Here is an 18,513-nt window from a genome sequence, read left to right as displayed (position 1 = left end):
CTAAAACTACTTTTATAAGTAAAAATGAGCCTGGAAACCATAAATAACAGAATAAACAGATCATCCTATAAACTGTGTGTTTGACATGATGAACAATTTGCAAACATATTTTACATGTTGCAAAGAAAAAAACCAACATAAAAAAGCTCTTGTTCCTCCAAGAAGGATGGAGGAAGACGATTCCCTGGCCATACAGCAGGTCTATGGGGAGCTTTAAACAGCTCTAAAGTCTCTTCCCTTTCTGGGGTAACGGGGTGGAGTGATGGTGAATGGGAGGGTGGGGTTACAGGGTGGAGTGATGGTGAGTGGGGGGGTGGGGTTACAGGGTGGAGTGATGGTGAGTGGGGGGGTGGGGTTACAGGGTGGAGTGATGGTGAATGGGGGGTGGGGTTACAGGGTGGAGTCCAGGTCAGAAAGAATCCCCAGTGTCTGGGCTAATTAACATCCTGCTGAATTACCGTCCCAAATGACTCCCTCAGTCTCTGCTCCCCTCCCTCAGTCTCTCCATCTGCAGCGAGTTACTGGCAGCTTTTATCCCGACTCCTGTTACACCCACCCCCCGCCCCCTCACGCAGGAAACCAGTCAAAGCTCTGTTGCTATGACTGATTACACATCACTTCTGGTGTCTGCCACTTTATCTCCACATCCCCCTCTCCCCCCACACACACCTCTCCCTCTCCCCCCACACACACCTCTCTCTCTCCCTCCCACCACACACACCTCTCTCTCTCTCCCTCCCACCACACACACCTCTCTCTCTGATGAAGGCTCCAGTCTCAGGAAGTTGATACAGGACACGATCACAGTGACCTTTTCTCCTCCATGACCTGTACGTCTACACACACCTGTACCTCTACACACACCTATACCTCTATAAACACCTGTATGTCCACAAAGACCTGTAAATCTAAACACACCTGTACCTTGACACACATCTGGATAAACAGCATAAACAAATTCAATGTGTGCACATGTATTCTTTTGTTCATAACCATGAATGCAAGTGTGTAATCCACTGTACAGGCTCTGGATGTGCACACACACCTGTCCGTGCACGTAGACACACACACACACACTTCAGCCTGTATCATTGATCTGACCAGTCGTGTTCCAAAGGCCTGCGCTGACCACTGCAGCCACTAGAGGGTGCTCTAAACAAGTTACCTTTGTAAATCAGCATTGTATTGTTTGAAAATAAAAAGGTTAATGCCACAATTACATTATTACATTACATTATTGGCATTTGGCAGACGCTCTTATCCAGAGCGATGTACAGCGAAGTTCATCAGACTAAGCAGGAGACAATCCTCCCCTGGAGCAATGCAGGGTTGGGGACCTTGCTCAGGGGCCCAACGGCTGTGCAGATCTTATTGTGGCTACACCGGGAATTGAACCAGCGACCTTGCGTGTCCCAGTCATTTACCTTAACCACTACGCTATAGGCCGCCCTCCAATTAGGAATGGAGTACAGCCAAATGGAGTTGTAATAGTCGTAACACACAAACAGAATTTTAAATCTTTTGTAACACATTTTATTTAAAAAACAGGGAGGGAGAAAAAACAAAAACAAAAAAAACTCTTACAATCTCAAACCACTCAGAGCAACTCTTACTCTACAGAAAGAGTTGGGGTGATGACATCATCACAGCCCTCTGTCATCACCATGGAAACAGAGGCGTGTGACATCAAAGGGCTTCTGGAGCACAGCGAGATGGGACTTGCATTTTTAACATTTTTTATTTTTAACTTCACTGTGCTGGGAATAATCCGCACAGAGCCACCGGTGACTAGATCGCACGATCGCTACGCTCCGAGAACAAAGCCAGCGATCCAGACCAGATCAGAATCGGACCTGTTCGTCTGCACGGGATCCACACACAGCCCTGGGCGTCTCTCTGCAGGGGGAGCGGAGTGTCTGCAGCGTTCCTCTCATACAGAAACTGCACTTGATTTTGTGTGCCAGTATAAATAAACACCGCCTAATCTACACAGCAAATCGAAAAATGTTTACAAAATATACAGGCTGCCGAACATGTACGCATTGGATTTCTCCGATATTTGATACTTTACACTCCAGTTACACCAGAGGATGCAGCTTCTGAACAGCGCTCCCGACATTTCCGAATGAACACAGCAGGGAAACCCACGACCGCACCGCCTACAGAAGCCCTTCTCCACAGGAGGAGGAGGAGGAGGAGGAGGGAACATCTGACTTGACTGCTGATTGGTCTGAGGGGCTTTTACAGAGAACCAATCGGTGGACGCGGCGCGATGAGCACAGCACGTCATCACTCCGGCAGCAGTGATCGCCATGGCGATCCCTCAGCGGGCTGTAACTGAGGTGCAGAGACGCATTGCACGTCACTTGGCCGACGCTTTTATCCAAAGCAGTTGATTTAGACTAAGCAGGCGACAATCCTCCCCTCCCCTTGCTCAAGGGCCCAACGGCTGTGTGGATCTTATCGTGGCTGCACCGGGGATCGAACCACCGACCATGCGCGTCCCAGTCACGTACCTTAAGCACGACGCTACAGGATGCACACAACCACGGGGGGGCTAACTCTCGTGATGAGTCCACATCACTCATGGGGAGGGGGGGGGGGGGGCGGTCCAGCACTGATTTTACCATGAATTTACCGTCCATCACAGACATCACAGAAACCTGAAGCAGGAGAGAACACTGCCCTCTGCTGGAGGGGAGGGGACACACCGTCCACACCTCCACTCCGCCTGGCACTCAGGCCCGTTTCTCTGCCGCGTATGAAAGGTTGCGTGTTCATGTGTCCCACACACTGCGTGAAGCCGTCAGAGAGCCGCAGCTCTGGGGGGGAGAGTGCGCAGGGGGGGCGTCTGGAGCCCGGGGCAAGAAGGCCCGGCTCACCGACCCCCGGGGGAACAGCAGTTTCACTCTGGTAGTTTCAGCCTCTTCCTACAAAGAGGAGAACAAGAAACAAGCCCAAAAAAATAACAAAAAAATAACGAAAAAAAATTACTTTAAAAAAATAAAATAAAAAAATAACTGAGGTGAAATGTACAGAGAGCCTAATTGTTCCGATGTCCTCCTCCCGTCTGCTCCTGATACACTTCAATCACATCCTCGTCCTCCATGCCCAACTGAGAGAGAGAGAGAGAGAGAGGGGAAGAGAGGGAGAGAGGGAGAGCGGGAGAGCGGGAGAGGGAGAGGGAGAGGGAGAGAGGGATTAGACCTCAGTCAGTGACTCAGTCAGTCAGTCAGTCAGAAGCAGGGAGTAGATCAACACACCTCTTTGGGAGTTTGGTTGTCTGCGATTCTCTGTCCTTCAAACAGAAACCGTAGAGAATTCATTGGAACACCCTGAGGAAGATGAAACAAAAATAGAGAATGAATCAGTAAAGCTTCTGACAGACGGCTTCACAGACACAACTTAGCAGGCCCTGTGGGGCAGGGGCACTCACCTGTCTCCTGAGCAGGCCCTGTGGTGCACTCACCTGTCTCCTGAGCAGGCCCTGTGGTGCAGGGGCACTCACCTGTCTCCTGAGCAGGCCCTGTGGTGCACTCACCTGTCTCCTGAGCAGGCCCTGTGGTGCAGGGGCACTCACCTGTCTCCTGAGCAGGCCCTGTGGTTCACTCACCTGTCTCCTGAGCTGGCCCTGTGGTGCAGGGGCACTCACCTGTCTCCTGAGCAGGCCCTGTGGGGCAGGGGCACTCACCTGTCTCCTGAGCAGGCCCTGTGGGGCAGGGGCACTCACCTGTCTCCTGAGCAGGCCCTGTGGGGCAGGGGCACTCACCTGTCCCCTGAGCAGGCCCTGTGGAGCAGGGGCACTCACCTGACTCCTGAGCAGGCCCTGTGGTGCAGGTACACTCACCTGTCTCTGGCTGTACGACTCCTTCAGTTTCTTCAGGTGCGTCGTCATCTTCACTTTGAAGTGGATTTCGCTGTTGTCCTGAGAGAGGGAACGGGTCACCAGTGAGCGCTACATTTAAAGACGTCCCTCTGTGACCAGACCTCTCCCCCATAGGCTAGGGTCTTAGCCCACTGCGGCAGGTATAGCAATCCTACTCTAGCTGTGACCACTTCCACCGTCTAAATAAAACGCAAAAACCCATCCCACTGCCATTCCTGTAAATCTGCATAAGAACATCTTAAGAGCACAAGAATGCGTAATGTCAAGAAGCAGCCATCCAGCCCATTTAACCACCTCATTCACCTACAACCTTAAATATCACTAAATCTCCAGGAATATGGGGCCCAGGAATAGTTGGCAGGTTCAGGTGTGTTCTGTGTCCTGGTTCCTCAGTGGTGGAATGACCTGCCTACCACTATCATAACAGAAGAATCCCTCCCCATATTTTGACGCAGACTGAAAACACAACTGCTGAGGAGCACTTTGGATTACAAGCGTCTGCCAAATGACTAAAATGTAAATGTAAAATGTAGGCTACACAGCCACTTAAACCCGGGGTCCAAAGACATGACATCACTCAGCCCCCGCCAACCTGCTCTTACCTGGCCAATCACCTTCAGTTTGATGTACTCCCCATCCTTCTTGTCTCCTGCGTCCTGGCTGGACGGTTTCGTCTCCTGCAACATTTGGGTGCAACTTAAAACCGACTTAAATGTTTCTAGAAAAACACATCGCACTATTTGGCAGACTTCTGCCCACTCTATTTAACAAACCAACAATTCACCTAGTGTAAATGCCATTTTAACACAAGAATGTCAGTGTTAACTGTCAAAATCCTGACGAATCTAGCTCCCTAGCCAGCAAGCACAGGCAAACATAAAATCAGTTAGCGCTACTGGACCCAAACATGGACGAGAATCTGAACCATATAAACACAGCGTCTTATGAGTCATGATGACAGACAGATTCAGTTATCCAAGCAGTGGCACGGGCAATGATACAAAGCCTTCTTGTCTAAATGATCTCATTGACAACCGAGAATAGTAGCAGCCTAGTAGCTACCAATTAATTCTCAACAATTTATTGAATTATCTTATAGCTTTCTACCTTGTATTGTCATGTTCAACGTGACCCAGCTAGCTAGCTAGCAGGCTCACTAGCTACACAACACCGAACTGAAAAATAACACAGCGTGCTTTCTCGGATGCCACAACCGTTTGGCTGGGTAGCAAGCAAACAAGCTAAAGGGTTACCGTTCATCAGCCGCGAGTTGACGTTAAAAATCCAGTGTGTTCGCTATGTTATGGACTGGTTGGGACCAGCAGGCTAGCTTGCTAATATAAACACCTCGCAGCAAAGATGGTTTCGACAGAAATTTCATTTAGATACCGAATCTAGCTAGTTACAAGACTGCATTAATTGCCATTCAAAGTCTAACAAGCAATATAACGTTTGCTAGTTAGGCGGAATCAGCTAATAACGAGATGTTAGCTAGCTGGCTAGATCGTTGTAAATTCTACTCGGCCTGACTAGCCACCGAAGCCCGTTAGTGTAGTCGGCTTCATTAATTTGCGCGTAAACCAACGCACACTTACCGTATCTGACATGATGTATGTTTTCCGTGTAACCTGATTAGAAACGTATTTTTTATTGTTTAAGTTCAGTATTTGCCTTCGGGTCCACTCCTGTCGACAACCCCCACAAAAACAGAGACACTGACCTCATCGGGTTTGAGGAGGGACTTCCACAGGAAACGCCGTCAAACACAGGCAAGTTCCTCATCAGGATTAGTTTCATAGCGCCATCTACCGTGGTGGAGTACGGATCACAGGACAATGGCCAAGAAATATAATTTAATCAACTCTGACGGCCAGGAAGAGTAGGTTGTCGTGGTTACCCGACATCCCACAACGAAAAACAAAAACAAAACTTCTCAGTCTATGTCACATATGTAAAATGACAATGTGTAGGTTGTCTGTAAGAATACGGTGCATAAAATACGCCAGTATTGTCCACAAGAGCTCCAGCCAAAATGTGAAATTCTATTCTCCTCCCTGCATAGCTAACATCATTCTGTATTTACTGCTGTTGGAGTTTAGACAAATCTGAGAGTTTTACCATCGTGTGTGTTTTACCATCTCAAAAAAATGAAAGCAGAATCTTTGCGAAAGACTTAATTTAACACAATCGCAGAGACAAGGACAGACCAGGCCGGCGAGTCACCGCCATAGCCACGCCCCTTCTCGAGGATATTGTTCTCGAGGAAAAGATCGGATATTGTTGCCAAGACAGCTAATTTAGGTCAAATATCCGATTACGCCAAAGTACCCGTATTCGCTGGTCTGGTCTATTGTTCCCCGTATGGTAGGTGAAATACAGTACTAACGAGATGGTTTAATCTCAAGGGCCTATCCTTTAATAAACTTTTATTGTATGTTTCAAAAGAAACAAAAGCACAGAACAGTGCATTGCTCAGTTTATTTATTCAAAGTGAAAATCCACAGGTGGGCCACACAGGGGGCTCTGTCCGTCCCGGTCAGTCATTGGGGGGGGGGGGGGGGGGGGGTCCGTTTCCCAGGAGACCACAGCCCATACACAGGGAGGTGGGCGGGGCTGGAATCTTCGGCCAATCCGAGGCGGTCACATGCTGGTGTCGGACATGGAGGTCTCCAGCATCATGTCACTCTCGTACATGAAGCAGTCCGGGGGTAGCGAGCGGGGGAAGGAGAGCTCGGAGGGGGACAGGGTGCGGGGGAAGGGGGTGTCGGCCGGCTTCTCGGGGTTGGCGGGCGAGGTCTCCAGCGCCATGATGCCGCTCTCCTCCAGGGGCTGCGTGGTGCGAGCCTCACTGCCGTCCGCCGACGTGTTCAACACCTCGATCAGCGCCGGCGTGTTCAGGCTGCCCCGCGGCTTGTCCTTAATGTCCGTCCCTGCAATGCCCAGCAACCCAGAGCCCCCATGACCATCTCACCAAATTACCCAGAGCCCCCATTACCACCTCACTACATTACCCAGAGCCCCCATTACCACCTCACTACATTACCCAGAGCCCCCATTACCACCTCACTACATTACCCAGAGCCCCCATTACCACCTCACTACATTACCCAGAGCCCCCATTACCACCTCACTACATTACCCAGAGCCCCCATTACCACCTCACTACATTACCCAGAGCCCCCATTACCACCTCACTACATTACCCAGAGCCCCCATTACCACCTCACTACATTACCCAGAGCCCCCATTACCACCTCACTACATTACCCAGAGCCCCCATTACCACCTCACTACATTACCCAGAGCCCCCATTACCACATCACTACATTACCCAGAGCCCCCATTACAACCTCACTACATTACCCAGAGCCCCCATTACCACCTCACTACATCACCCAGAGATGAATATGTAATGAGAAGTTTCATTCTGCTCATTAAAGAGAAGCTGGGCGGCCATGATACTGCAGGACAGTACGATAAATGAATACCAGGAAGAGTGAAAACAACCTCTTACCGATATAGGCATCCGTTTCCCCGATGTACATCTCGATGCAGTGGCCGAGCATGGTCACAGAGAAGGAATCGTCCCGTTTGAGACCAAGTGCCTGTCACCAAAGGGAAGACAAAACAATGCAGCAATATTAATTAATGAATTAATTAATTCATTCATTCATTATTCTAACCGGCTCCTGAACAGGGTCGTGGGGGGGCTGGAGCTTATCCCAGCATACATTGGGGCGAAAGGCAGGAATACACCCTGGACAGGTCGCCAGTCCATCGCAGGGCACACACACACCATTCACTCACACACTCATACTTATGGGCAATTTAGACTCTCCAATCAGCCTAACTTGCATGTCTTTGGACTGTGGGAGGAAACCGGAGTACCCGGAGGAAACCCACGCAGACACGGGGAGAACATGCAAACTCCACACAGAGAGGCCCCGGCCGACGGGGATTTGAACCCAGGACCTCCTTGCTGTGAGGCGCCAGTGCTACCCACTGCACCATCCGTGCCGCCCCAGCAATATTTAAAGACATTTTTTTAAAAAAGGTTGTTTTTAAAGGACATTTTGTGGAGTTGGATACAGAGCAGGATCAGATCAGATTAAAAACTAGGGGGAGGTTATACTGTTATACCAGATGTATGAAGCTTGTTGGCCCTTACCGTGTGAAAGTAGTCGATGGCGCTCTCAAAATCTCCCATGAGGCTGTGCACGTAGCCGATGGCGGAGTACGTGGAGGCGTGCTGCGGGATGAGCACCAGGGCCTGCCGGTGGTACTCCAGCGCCCGGGCGTACTTCCTGCAGAGAAAGACCAACGTGAGGTCTGACCTCAGCACACTACAGATCAATATTCACAGCTATAGGACTCTCAGCCGCCATCTTTGCCAGGGCTGTTACAGTATTAAACCAGAGGTGCCGAGTGGTTGGCCATAATTGCGAAACCTGTTTTTGGGGGAAATTCCCTTAAAGCATTAATAAAGCACACTACTTTGGTAAACGGTAAATGGCAGGCATTTATATAGCACCTTTATCCGAAGCGCTGTACAATTGATGCTTCTCCATTCACCCATTCATACACACACTCACACACCGACGGCGATTGGCTGCCATGCAAGGCCCCGACCAGCTCGTCAGGAGCATTTTGGGGGTTAGGTGTCTCGCTCAGGGACACTTCGACACAGCCCGGGCGGGGGATCGAACCGGCAACCCTCCGACTGCCAGACGACTGCTCTTACTGCCTGAGCCATGTCGCACTTTACACATGTAGCACATGCTAAGCAAAAAAGCATATGTTAATAAGCACTATTCTTGTGCATATTTATAACTTCATCATGAGAAGTTTTGACAGGTGTGCGCTGATGTATTTAACTTGTGCAAAGCCAGACTGACTTCATATCACAAACAGTGATGATAACAGACATGAGCTTACTTCAGCTTGCGGCACACGTGACCCATGTTGTTCAGCAACGGCTCCCATTTGTCCACAGTGACCTGAAAGCAAGCCGACAACAGAGCTAAAAATCAGAAATACTACAATACAGACATCAAACTGGCCACACTAGAAACCAAACCGGCTTTTCTAACAGAATTCAGAATCAATGTTTCAAAAAAAGAGAGAATAAGCAATGAGAACTTCACAGATTATAAAACCCTGAAGCACAGCTACCTCATTTCCGATGGCTTTCATTTTCTCCATCGCATCAAGGAACAGCTTCTCTGCAGTCTTCCAGCTGAGCCATCACACAGCAAAACAAAGTGAGAAAAAAAAAAAAAAAAAAGTCAGCACATATTTTTAGGCGTGAGGCCACGGGCCCCTTAGCCCTCAGGGGCTGCTCGACAGGCTGCACTCACTCTCCGTTCTGGAAGGCCACCACGGCCACCTCGTGGATGAGGAAGGGGTCCTCGGGCGCGATGCTCAGGGCCTGGCTGAAGAAGCGCTCGGCCAGTTTGGAGTTCTTGGTCAGGCCGTACTCCAGCCCAATGTACAGCATGGGGAGGTGGCACCTACACACGCACACCACGGACACACACGGACACGCACACGGACACGCACACGGACACGCACACGGACACGCACACGGACACGCACAACACAGACACACACACGGACACGCACACGGACACGCACACGGACACGCACAACACAGACACACACAAGGACACGCACACGGACACGCACAACACGGACACGCACACGCACACGGACACGGACACGCACACGGACACGCACACGGACACGCACACGGACACGCACACGGACACGGACACGCACACGGACACGGACACGGACACGCACACGGACACGCACACGGACACGCACACGGACACACAAAAAAAACAAAACAGACAAAGACCTTTTTATTTTAAAAGGCAAATGAGGACAGACAATGAACAATCTATCAATCTATGCTACATCTGTAGGTGTACACACACACACACACCGGTTACATCTGCATGCATTGAGATACGGCAGCAACATTCCAGTTAGTGCAACAGTCACATCAGCCACATCAGCCACATCAGCACAGCGGCTGATACTCCATCTCCCAGCAGCCTTCACTCTGTGTGTGACCTCTGACCTCCCCGGAAACACACCCACCCTTTCATGAGCTGTGCAGCGGTGAAGTATGCCGCCATGGCCTGGTCGTGCTCGCTCTCCACAGCGAAGGAGTGACCGTACGCGATCCACGCCGGCCCGTACGTCCGGTCCAGGGTGGTGGCTTTGCTGTGGGACACAGACACAGACACAGGCCATTATATTCCCCAGTACAAAGCCCACATCACTGTGTAAACGGTCCACTGTGCCTGCACATTCAATTCTGTAGACAAGGATATGGATCATTTGTTTTTCTCCTATAAGTCATTATAATGCCAAATATCTGCAAATATGCTTTTCATACATTTTATTTCAAAAATAAAACAAAAAATAGAAATTCTGGATAATTTCTTCAGATTCACATTTGCTAGTGTAAAAGGTTCTTACCTAAGATATCTACGTGCATGCTCGTTTTTATGGCCCACCATTAAATAGTAGCACCCGACTGCAAACCAGGACACCTGCGGGAAGATTCAGGTGAGGAAGTCACTCTGCAGTATGGACAAGTACAAAGTTTAAATAAGAATGGGTCACTGCTGTCATACAACACCTAGATGCTTGAATTAGTACCCGTTTATGACACAGGGAAAACACAACAACATCGGTATAGTGGAAGAAACAAAAACTCTACTTACGGGACTATTTGGGTACAAATCCACCAATTTATGTGAGAGGTAAAAGAGTTCTGTGGAGATAAACAGTGGTGTAAATAGTCATAGTGTGTGAGTGAGTCAGTGATAAGGACGGGAACAGAAAACACTTACCGTTGGCTTTGCTGAGCTCAACCAGCGTTCCTATGTGCACCGGGAGACAGCTGGCGTGGAATGGATCCTTCACCATCACCCTGGAACAGGAGGAACGATTCGTCACGATCCGTCTCGCAAACAAAGTCAGACTCAGACCTTCTCATTAAAAAGCTACAGACAGTATTCTCCATTCAGTCTGAAATGTAAACCCTTTCAGTCCCGAGCCCAATATGAAGTGGGGATTTTGGCTTTGGTTGAGGAAGTAGAGAAGTTTAACTGGGGATCAAAGCAAGCGACTTTGATTGGTTGAACAGGTGTAAGGTCGGGGACTGAAAGGTTAATAAAGCGATGTGTTGATGGCAGAAGCCCAGCGCTGGGAGAGGAGCAGTGTGGTTTTAATGGTGACGGACGGAGCGCTCACATAGACGTCAGCTTGTAGCACATTTTAAAGTCACAGTTGTAATAGTGCCTCTCGGCGAGGGAGACCACAACATCCAGGTTGTCCTGAAGGCCGCTGACCGTTTCCGGGACGACCACCTTGCTGGGCTTGTTATACTGGGAGCAGAGAGAGAGAACTTGTTAGTGGGACAGCAAAAACTTCAGTCAACGACACTTGCATCACAGAATTTATATTTAAAAAAATGACAGGCAGTTGTGCATACCTTTTGCAATGTTGTCTGCATACAGCAGGAATCATTAAGTTTTGTCTCTCTAATCCAAATCCAGCCCTGGATTTCTTTTCTCCCGAAGAAAAGAAAATTACTAACTGAAGTAATTACAGAACTGAATTACAGCGACTGATTGGCCAGACTGACTTCACACCTGAGAATGACTTCACACCAGACCCAGGTAAAGGGAGGGTGGAAAAGCGGCAGTTCTCAGCCCTCGAGGACCGTGAGTTGATGTTCCCTGACAATGACCTCGGTCACTCACCGAGTGAGGGAACAGTGAGATTCCACTTTTAGAACGGCACCGACAATTTGCTAAATTTATCTCAATGAAATCTGCGGTCAAAAAAACGAACTGTAAGCTGTGGTTTTTCTCAGGAGGTAAAGCCCACCTTCTTCAGCCTGTTCTCAAACAGAAAGCGCAGAAGCTCCTGCTCCTCCTCCGTGCACTGTTCACTGAGGGGAAGCGCGTCCAGGAAGTCCTTTTCTGCAGAGACAAGACGACGCACGAGTCCCTCAGGGCAAAGGAGCAGGACACCGGCAGGTTGCACCCGGAGCAGGTCGCACCTGAGGCCCTCAGACTCCAACACCTCAGGGATATCAGCGTCTCCAGCCTCATACAGGAGCCAGACACTAAACATTTACATTTTACATTTCTTACTCAGCTTACTGGAATACCTTCATATATACCGACATACCTTCCTGTGCTGTGAGCATGTGGTGGGAGGTTAGCAGGTCGAAAGCTTCGAAGCAGAACACATTCAGTTTCAAGGCCTCTTTGTAGCTGGACGTGGCCAGGGGCCTGTTGTCCATGGCATCATAGATCTTCCCCCGGAGCAGACAGATGAAGCTGTTTATCTGCACACACACACACATGTACACACACACACGCACACAAGCACACACGCACGCAACTCCATCAGTATCCCTCAGAAAACCCAGGGATCAAAATGACATTCTAAATTGCAATATGCCGAGAATCCGAACAGGTAAAGATTAACAAGCAGAGTGTTCCACACTCATCTCAAATGATCTCACACATCTTTGGCCAAGAATAAAAGAAAGAAAACAAAACAGAAGATCTTTTTTCTTTATAATGCTATAAAATAATAAACAATTCAGGTCATTCGTGACAAAAGCATCGGCTGAACACGCAAGCGATATATTAAATAAGCAATACTGCTGTGTGAAATCTGTCACAACACCACAGAGAGCTCACACTCAGACGCAGTGGAGAGCTCACACACAGACACAGTGCAGTGGCGCAGTGGAGAGTTCACACTCACAGACACAGTGGAGAGTTCACACTCACAGACGCAGTGGAGAGCTTACACACTGACACAGTGCAGTGGCACAGTGGAGAGTTCACACTCACAGATGCAGTGGAGAGCTCACACACAGACAGTGCAGTGGCGCAGGGGAGAGCTCACAGACAGTGCAGTGACACAGTAGAGTTCACACTCACAGACGCAGTGCAGAGCTCACACTCACAGACACAGTGGAGAGCTCACACACAGACACAGTGGAGACCTCACCCTCATAGACACAGTGCAGTACAGTGGCGCAGTGGAGAGTTCACACTCACAGACGCAGTGGAGAGCTCACACTCAAACACAGTGGAGCGCTCACACTCAGACGCAGTGCAGTGGCGCAGTGCAGAGCTCACACTCACAGACGCAGTGGACATGCCCCAGTCCTGGCTGGCCTCACGGAGCCCGGCCTCCTCCTTCACAGTCCGGTCCAGCAGCCTCCGGCTGGCCGGCTCCTCCATGTCCAGGATGTCCAGGGCTTGCTGGTACTCTTTGGCAGCGTACTGAAGCACAGAGCACACGCCTGGAACAAGCTCGATCGTCTCTTTTGCCTTCTTTCATTTCTATTTCAGGTTATTTTCACATTAAACTGTGCTGATACAGTGCATATCTTTTAGCTCAGAAATGTAAACAAAGTGTGCAGGTGAGCTAAAATAAATACTGTGGGAGATTATAATGAGATCACACTCTAAAACAGGTCACTCTTGAAAAATATTTTTAATCTCAATTGGACAGTCCTGGTTAAGTCTTTTTTATTTATTTATCACAATACGACAATCAAATGGATGAACTTTTTCCCCCCTAGTTGTTAATGGTTCCCCTTTTTACTTTGGTCATTGTTTTATTTTATCATTTAATTACCCTACAAGTATCATTCCCAGTGACAAATGGTAAATGGTAAATGGTTGGCATTTATATAGCGCCTTTATCCAAAGCGCTGTACAACTGATGCTTCTCATTCACCCATTCATACACACACTCACACACCAACGGCAATTGGCTGCCAAGCAAGGCACCGACCAGCTCGTCAGGAGCGTTTGGGGGTTAAGTGTCTTGCCCAGGGACACTTCGACACAGCCCGGGCAGGGGATCGAACCGGCAACCCTCCGACTGCCAGATGACTGCTCTTACTGCCTGAGCCATGTCACCCCCAGACAACATACAACAGGGCTAACAGATCTAGTATTTATGATCTATAATGTACAGCGCTTTTACACAGATTTGTTCACACGCATTGCACTTCATACTTACATGGCATTTAGCAGCAAGATACTGACAAGCCGCATAAGACTGGGTGGGAATGGAAGAAACAAATATAGATTAGAATCGAGAATATCCATCTTAATATAAATGTGGAAAAGTGAAGTAATCATGCAATTTAGAGATCAGTATCGCAGTACTGCATCCAGAGTATAGTAGCTCAGTATTGCTTTCCGAGATCAGTATCGCAGTATTGCATTTAGAGATCAGTATCGCAGTATTGCATTTAAAGATCAGTATCGCGGTATGGCATGTAATGATCAGTATCGCAGTATGGCATTTAGAGATCAGTACCGCAGGAGAGGTGACACTACCTTGTCCAGTTTGCGTGACCGAAGTGCATGAGAGGCTCTGTGATATTGTGACGTCAGATAAAGACACTGCGCCAGCCAATAGATGTCCTGCGGGTCTTCTGCGCAGAACAGAAATCCCCAATTACCACAGTAACAGAAACGCACAAATCTATTTTTAACAGGAATGCAATTTTACACACACACACACACACACACACACACACACACACACACACACACACACACACACACACTGTGCAATGCAATGCAATGGGGATAAGGGATGGACAGACACAGACACACACACGTTGCAAAACTGTTCAAAAGAAAAGCATTGACCTCAGGTTACTTTGGAAACAGCATAAATGAACGTATTCTCACCATGTGACAATGATGCAATTTTGTCTGCAAAAAACAGGGCACTTTGATACTCTTGCTGCAAAAAAAGAAACAAATAAATATATTAAATTGAACAATAAACACTGGTTCAGACAAACGGCAACATTTAAACAGCTGACAATAAAAATAAGCCATGTTAATATTTTACATTTAAGAAACGATCAAAGTCACGTGTAAAAAGCATCTGGGTTTACTTGTCATTCGAACTAATGAGAGAATTATTTTGAAAGTTAGTCGTTAGTTCACCATTTAGCTAAAGATGTCAACAAATTAAGAATCCTAGTATAACTAGCGAACTAACCTAACAATATCAAACTAACACGTCTTGTAATGTGAAGTGTGTACAACTGTAGTTAGCCTAACGAACACTGCACCATGGAAGCGGGAGCGGCCGGTTTAAAGATTGCGAAAATATCTGGCAGAATAATTATGCTTTATTTTAGGAAGGCTAACTAGCTGGCGAGCAAGCAGTCAACTACAAACTAACTACAGCGCGCGTAATGTTAGTGAGCAACCTAGCTAGCATAGGCCCTTTCATTAGAATTACGCGCTCATGGTAACGTTACGTTGTCAGAAAATAAAATAAAAAACACAGTCCAAATTCAATGGGCCAGCCATAGTGTGTTACTCAACGACCCCAAACCCAGCACGCATGCAAGCAAACAATCTACTGCTGCAAAACCGAAAATGCTAGCTAACATTAGCTAGTTTACGCTCAATTTGTCTTACCTGATCGATATACTGTCGTACAAGTTTTCGCAGCCTTTCAAGATTCATCTTGGCTATCTTAATCCTTCTCCTCGAATTCAAAAACGTTCAAATTTCTAGCTTCATTCATACGCAGAAAAATTACATTTAGAATCTATAACTACTTAATGATATATATGCCATAACGTTATCAACCAAAGCTGTCAGATGAGTCTCAAGCTAGGAATGTGAACTTAGCAAGAATTCTTAAACAAGCAACAAAGATTGCACTCAGTTACTTCCGGTTGGCGTTAAAGAAGGAGATTTCACAATAAAAGTTATTCTTCTTCTTCGGTATTTTATGGTGTTTAGTAAATTGAAGATTACTGCCACCTACTGCCATTGTCCTCTCCTTTTAATAAACAAAAATTAAATTAAATAAACCCTTAATTAACCCATAACTGTATCCATATTCTAAATCGTCCGCCTGAACATCAGTTATATCCAAATCGCTTTAGCTGCGACCACCACCATCGTGCTCCTCTCTGATTTTGTTTCTATCTCGCTGGCACAATTTCTCATCATTGCAATAAAAGCCAAATATTTCCAATTTCCATATGCATGATTTCTCAGTCTCATCTCCCAATATCTTTCCCCTCTATTCCAGCTCTACTTGTTTCTTCTGCATATCTTTCCCTCTTCCTCCTTGCACACTGCTTTGCTCCCGCTTCATAATTACCCCACAGTGATATCAAACATCCTATCTTTAGACAATGTGCAGTCTTTCCCACACCTTCTACTGTGCACCTCTTTCCTGCAAACAGCTGCCACATGTCCATAGTCCTGACACCAATACTACCTCAGTGGAAACCTTTCAAATACCCTCACCCTGAAACTAACATCGTCTAAAAGAAACCCTCCCTGGTAAATCTCCATCAAAAGTAATATTGACGCAATTTTCTTCCCATCCACCTTCATTCCAACAACATATTTCTCATCCTTATCTTCATTTTCATGAACCAAAGAATCCATCAAACAATCTGAACTCACTCACTCACTCACTCACTCACTCGGTCCTGCCTGGAAAATTAGTAAGAAAACTCTTGACAGACGCACAATCAAATAATTCACGCTTTCTTTTAAGTAAGTTTTTGTCGTAATGAGAGCAAAAACGCAACCTGCCCGTGATTTGCTCACTGAACATTGTTGCAAGTTTTCATGAATTCATTTAATCGCACGATTAACTGAGAAAGAGTTTCGAGAAGCACACAAACACATTCAGAAACGTCATTGACCATGAAGCGTATTGATTGGTTGTCTCAAAAGGAACTGTTGTATGTGGGCAGGGCGAAGTTATTGGCGGCCATTTTGAAACAAACGTACTGACAGTTAGGAGGTTGCTGAACTTTTGTTGTGGATCTGCAGTGTAAATGCAGGTTTGACGCTATTGTTTACAACGGAGGTGCCAGTGATTATGTTTTTAAGTGTATTACAACGATGGACGAGACACGGAGGAACCTAGATGATGGAAAACTCAAGGTTTGTACTTAGCTAACACAATTCTTGCAACGATAGGTGATAATAGCAGCGCATAAAGTTTTAAACTGTGTGTTAGCATGGCCCGTCATGCAATGACATAAACACTTTTCATATCGCGAAGCAAAAAAGTTTATGAAGTGTATTCACAGGAGTGTCCGGAATCTGTAACAAGAGTAAGTTTGACACTTATTAACTCACGTTACTATGATAAGTAGGGAGGGACGCCAGTGTGTTTACCTAGCTAGGGCACCTGCAGTCAGTTCAGACCAGCTCCCAGCTCAACATGGTTTAGCTGGTAGATCAGTTCAGACCAGCTTCCAGCTTGACCTGGTTTGAATAGCTCCAGCTTTGTTTTGACAAACATAGCTCAGACAAGCTACCAGCAAATGACCAGCTTGGCTGTGCTGGATGACATTTATTTACAGACAAAAATATAATCATATAATTCTCAAGTAAACAACAAGGGGATATCCTCTCTCTGCAAAAAAAAAAAGTAGAGGATGCTATATGAGATTTTACAGACGTGTAAACATTCCACTTGCTGAGAGTGAACCATCCTAAATTATGTTTATTTTGAAATTAGCGTGGAAGAAGTTGGTGAGGATGTTCCCCAAAAACAACATCGGCAGTGCAGTGCTGCAGGCTGCTGACTCTATAAAGACAAGGTCACAGAGTCAACAGATGGAAAAAACACTGACTTAAATAGTTATGATTAGTCTTATTTAATCATTTTAGTGCAAATAATGTAACTACATTACATTAATGGCATTTGGCAGACGCTCTTATCCAGAGCGATGTACAGTTGATTAGACTTGCTCAAGGGCCCAACGGCTGTGCAGATCTTATTGTGGCAACACCGGGATTCCCCACCGGGATTCCCCAGCTTATCTGCAAAAAATCATCAGACCCTACACCCCTGCCAGACCTCTTCGTTCAGCCTCCACAGGCCGCTTGGCACCTCCCCCTCTCAGAACCTCCACCTCATGCTCACGACTACTGTCTGTTCTGGCTCCACGGTGGTGGAACAAACTCCCCGTTGAGGTCAGAACTATAGAATCTCTCCCCACCTTCAAGCGCAAGCTGAAGACACACCTCTTCAAGCAGCACCTCTCCCCATCCCTCCCTACCTCCCTGTGAACCTTAATTGTTGTCTCTGTGACTTGCTTTGTGTATCGGTATTTTTAGTTGGCTAGGTAAGCAGTGTTTGGATAGTTAACTTTGGTGACTTTTGCTCTGTTTGTTTGTTTGTTCAAAAAAAAAAAAAAAAAAAAAAAAAAAATGGCCCTTGTCCTTATCTTTGTTGTACAGGTAGCAGTTGAAATTGTACTTACCTCTAGGGTCTTTCAGCGAACTTATCCCTGGTTATGGGTATGCACTTTGTTGTACGTCGCTCTGGATAAGAGCGTCTGCCAAATGCCAATAATGTAATGTAATGTAATGGGATTAGAACCACCGACCTTGTGTGTCCCAGTCATTTAACCACTACGCTACAGACCGCCCTTTAACTACATTTCATTGCTTAGAAAATAAAAATAGTAGTGTAAACATTTGTACAAATTATCTCATCCTTCCAATTTCTATTTTAGTGCAGTCCGAATTGTAGACAGGCTGTTAATACACACC

At 47.0% G+C, this 18,513-nt stretch overlaps 3 protein-coding genes across 4 annotated transcripts in view; 1 reads left to right on the top strand and 2 right to left on the bottom strand.

Annotated features, from left to right (window-relative positions):
• Nucleotides 1-1,510: 1,510 nt before the first annotated feature.
• On the bottom strand, nucleotides 1,511-5,607 carry sumo1 (small ubiquitin like modifier 1). The gene is made up of 5 exons (XM_061226673.1): nucleotides 5,482-5,607; nucleotides 4,489-4,563; nucleotides 3,848-3,925; nucleotides 3,264-3,335; nucleotides 1,511-3,115 (listed from the first exon to the last, which is right to left on the bottom strand). Exons 1-5 carry the CDS (start codon nucleotides 5,491-5,493, stop codon nucleotides 3,044-3,046), a joined length of 309 nt encoding a protein of 102 aa, XP_061082657.1. The 5' UTR covers nucleotides 5,494-5,607; the 3' UTR covers nucleotides 1,511-3,043.
• Nucleotides 5,608-6,360: 753 nt separating this feature from the next.
• On the bottom strand, nucleotides 6,361-16,023 carry cdc16 (cell division cycle 16 homolog (S. cerevisiae)). 2 transcript variants are annotated; one of them, XM_061226662.1, is made up of 18 exons: nucleotides 15,394-16,023; nucleotides 14,647-14,701; nucleotides 14,287-14,381; nucleotides 13,964-14,002; nucleotides 13,075-13,215; nucleotides 12,101-12,260; nucleotides 11,795-11,889; nucleotides 11,156-11,289; nucleotides 10,753-10,832; nucleotides 10,624-10,673; nucleotides 10,376-10,449; nucleotides 9,992-10,117; nucleotides 9,244-9,396; nucleotides 9,059-9,122; nucleotides 8,822-8,883; nucleotides 8,055-8,190; nucleotides 7,401-7,491; nucleotides 6,361-6,816 (listed from the first exon to the last, which is right to left on the bottom strand). In XM_061226662.1, exons 1-18 carry the CDS (start codon nucleotides 15,439-15,441, stop codon nucleotides 6,527-6,529), a joined length of 1,893 nt encoding a protein of 630 aa, XP_061082646.1. In that variant the 5' UTR covers nucleotides 15,442-16,023; the 3' UTR covers nucleotides 6,361-6,526. The 2 variants fall into 2 exon arrangements, with proteins under 2 accessions (XP_061082646.1, XP_061082645.1); XM_061226661.1 differs by having other exon boundaries at nucleotides 6,362-6,816; nucleotides 14,287-14,384.
• A 746-nt stretch (nucleotides 16,024-16,769) lies between these two features.
• The window catches only part of LOC133116872 (trichohyalin-like), a 30,482-nt gene continuing 28,738 nt past the window's right edge, over nucleotides 16,770-18,513 (top strand). The window contains exon 1 of the mRNA XM_061226872.1: nucleotides 16,770-16,890. Coding sequence (XP_061082856.1) covers nucleotides 16,849-16,890 — 42 coding nt within the window. The 5' untranslated portion in view covers nucleotides 16,770-16,848. The remainder of the gene's footprint in view (nucleotides 16,891-18,513) is intronic.

This window comes from Conger conger, chromosome 17 (assembly GCF_963514075.1).
Source record: "Conger conger chromosome 17, fConCon1.1, whole genome shotgun sequence".
NCBI lineage: Eukaryota > Metazoa > Chordata > Actinopteri > Anguilliformes > Congridae > Conger > Conger conger.
The sequence above is the reverse complement of the archived record's forward strand: the minus strand, read 5'-3'. Positions and strand labels throughout refer to the sequence as shown.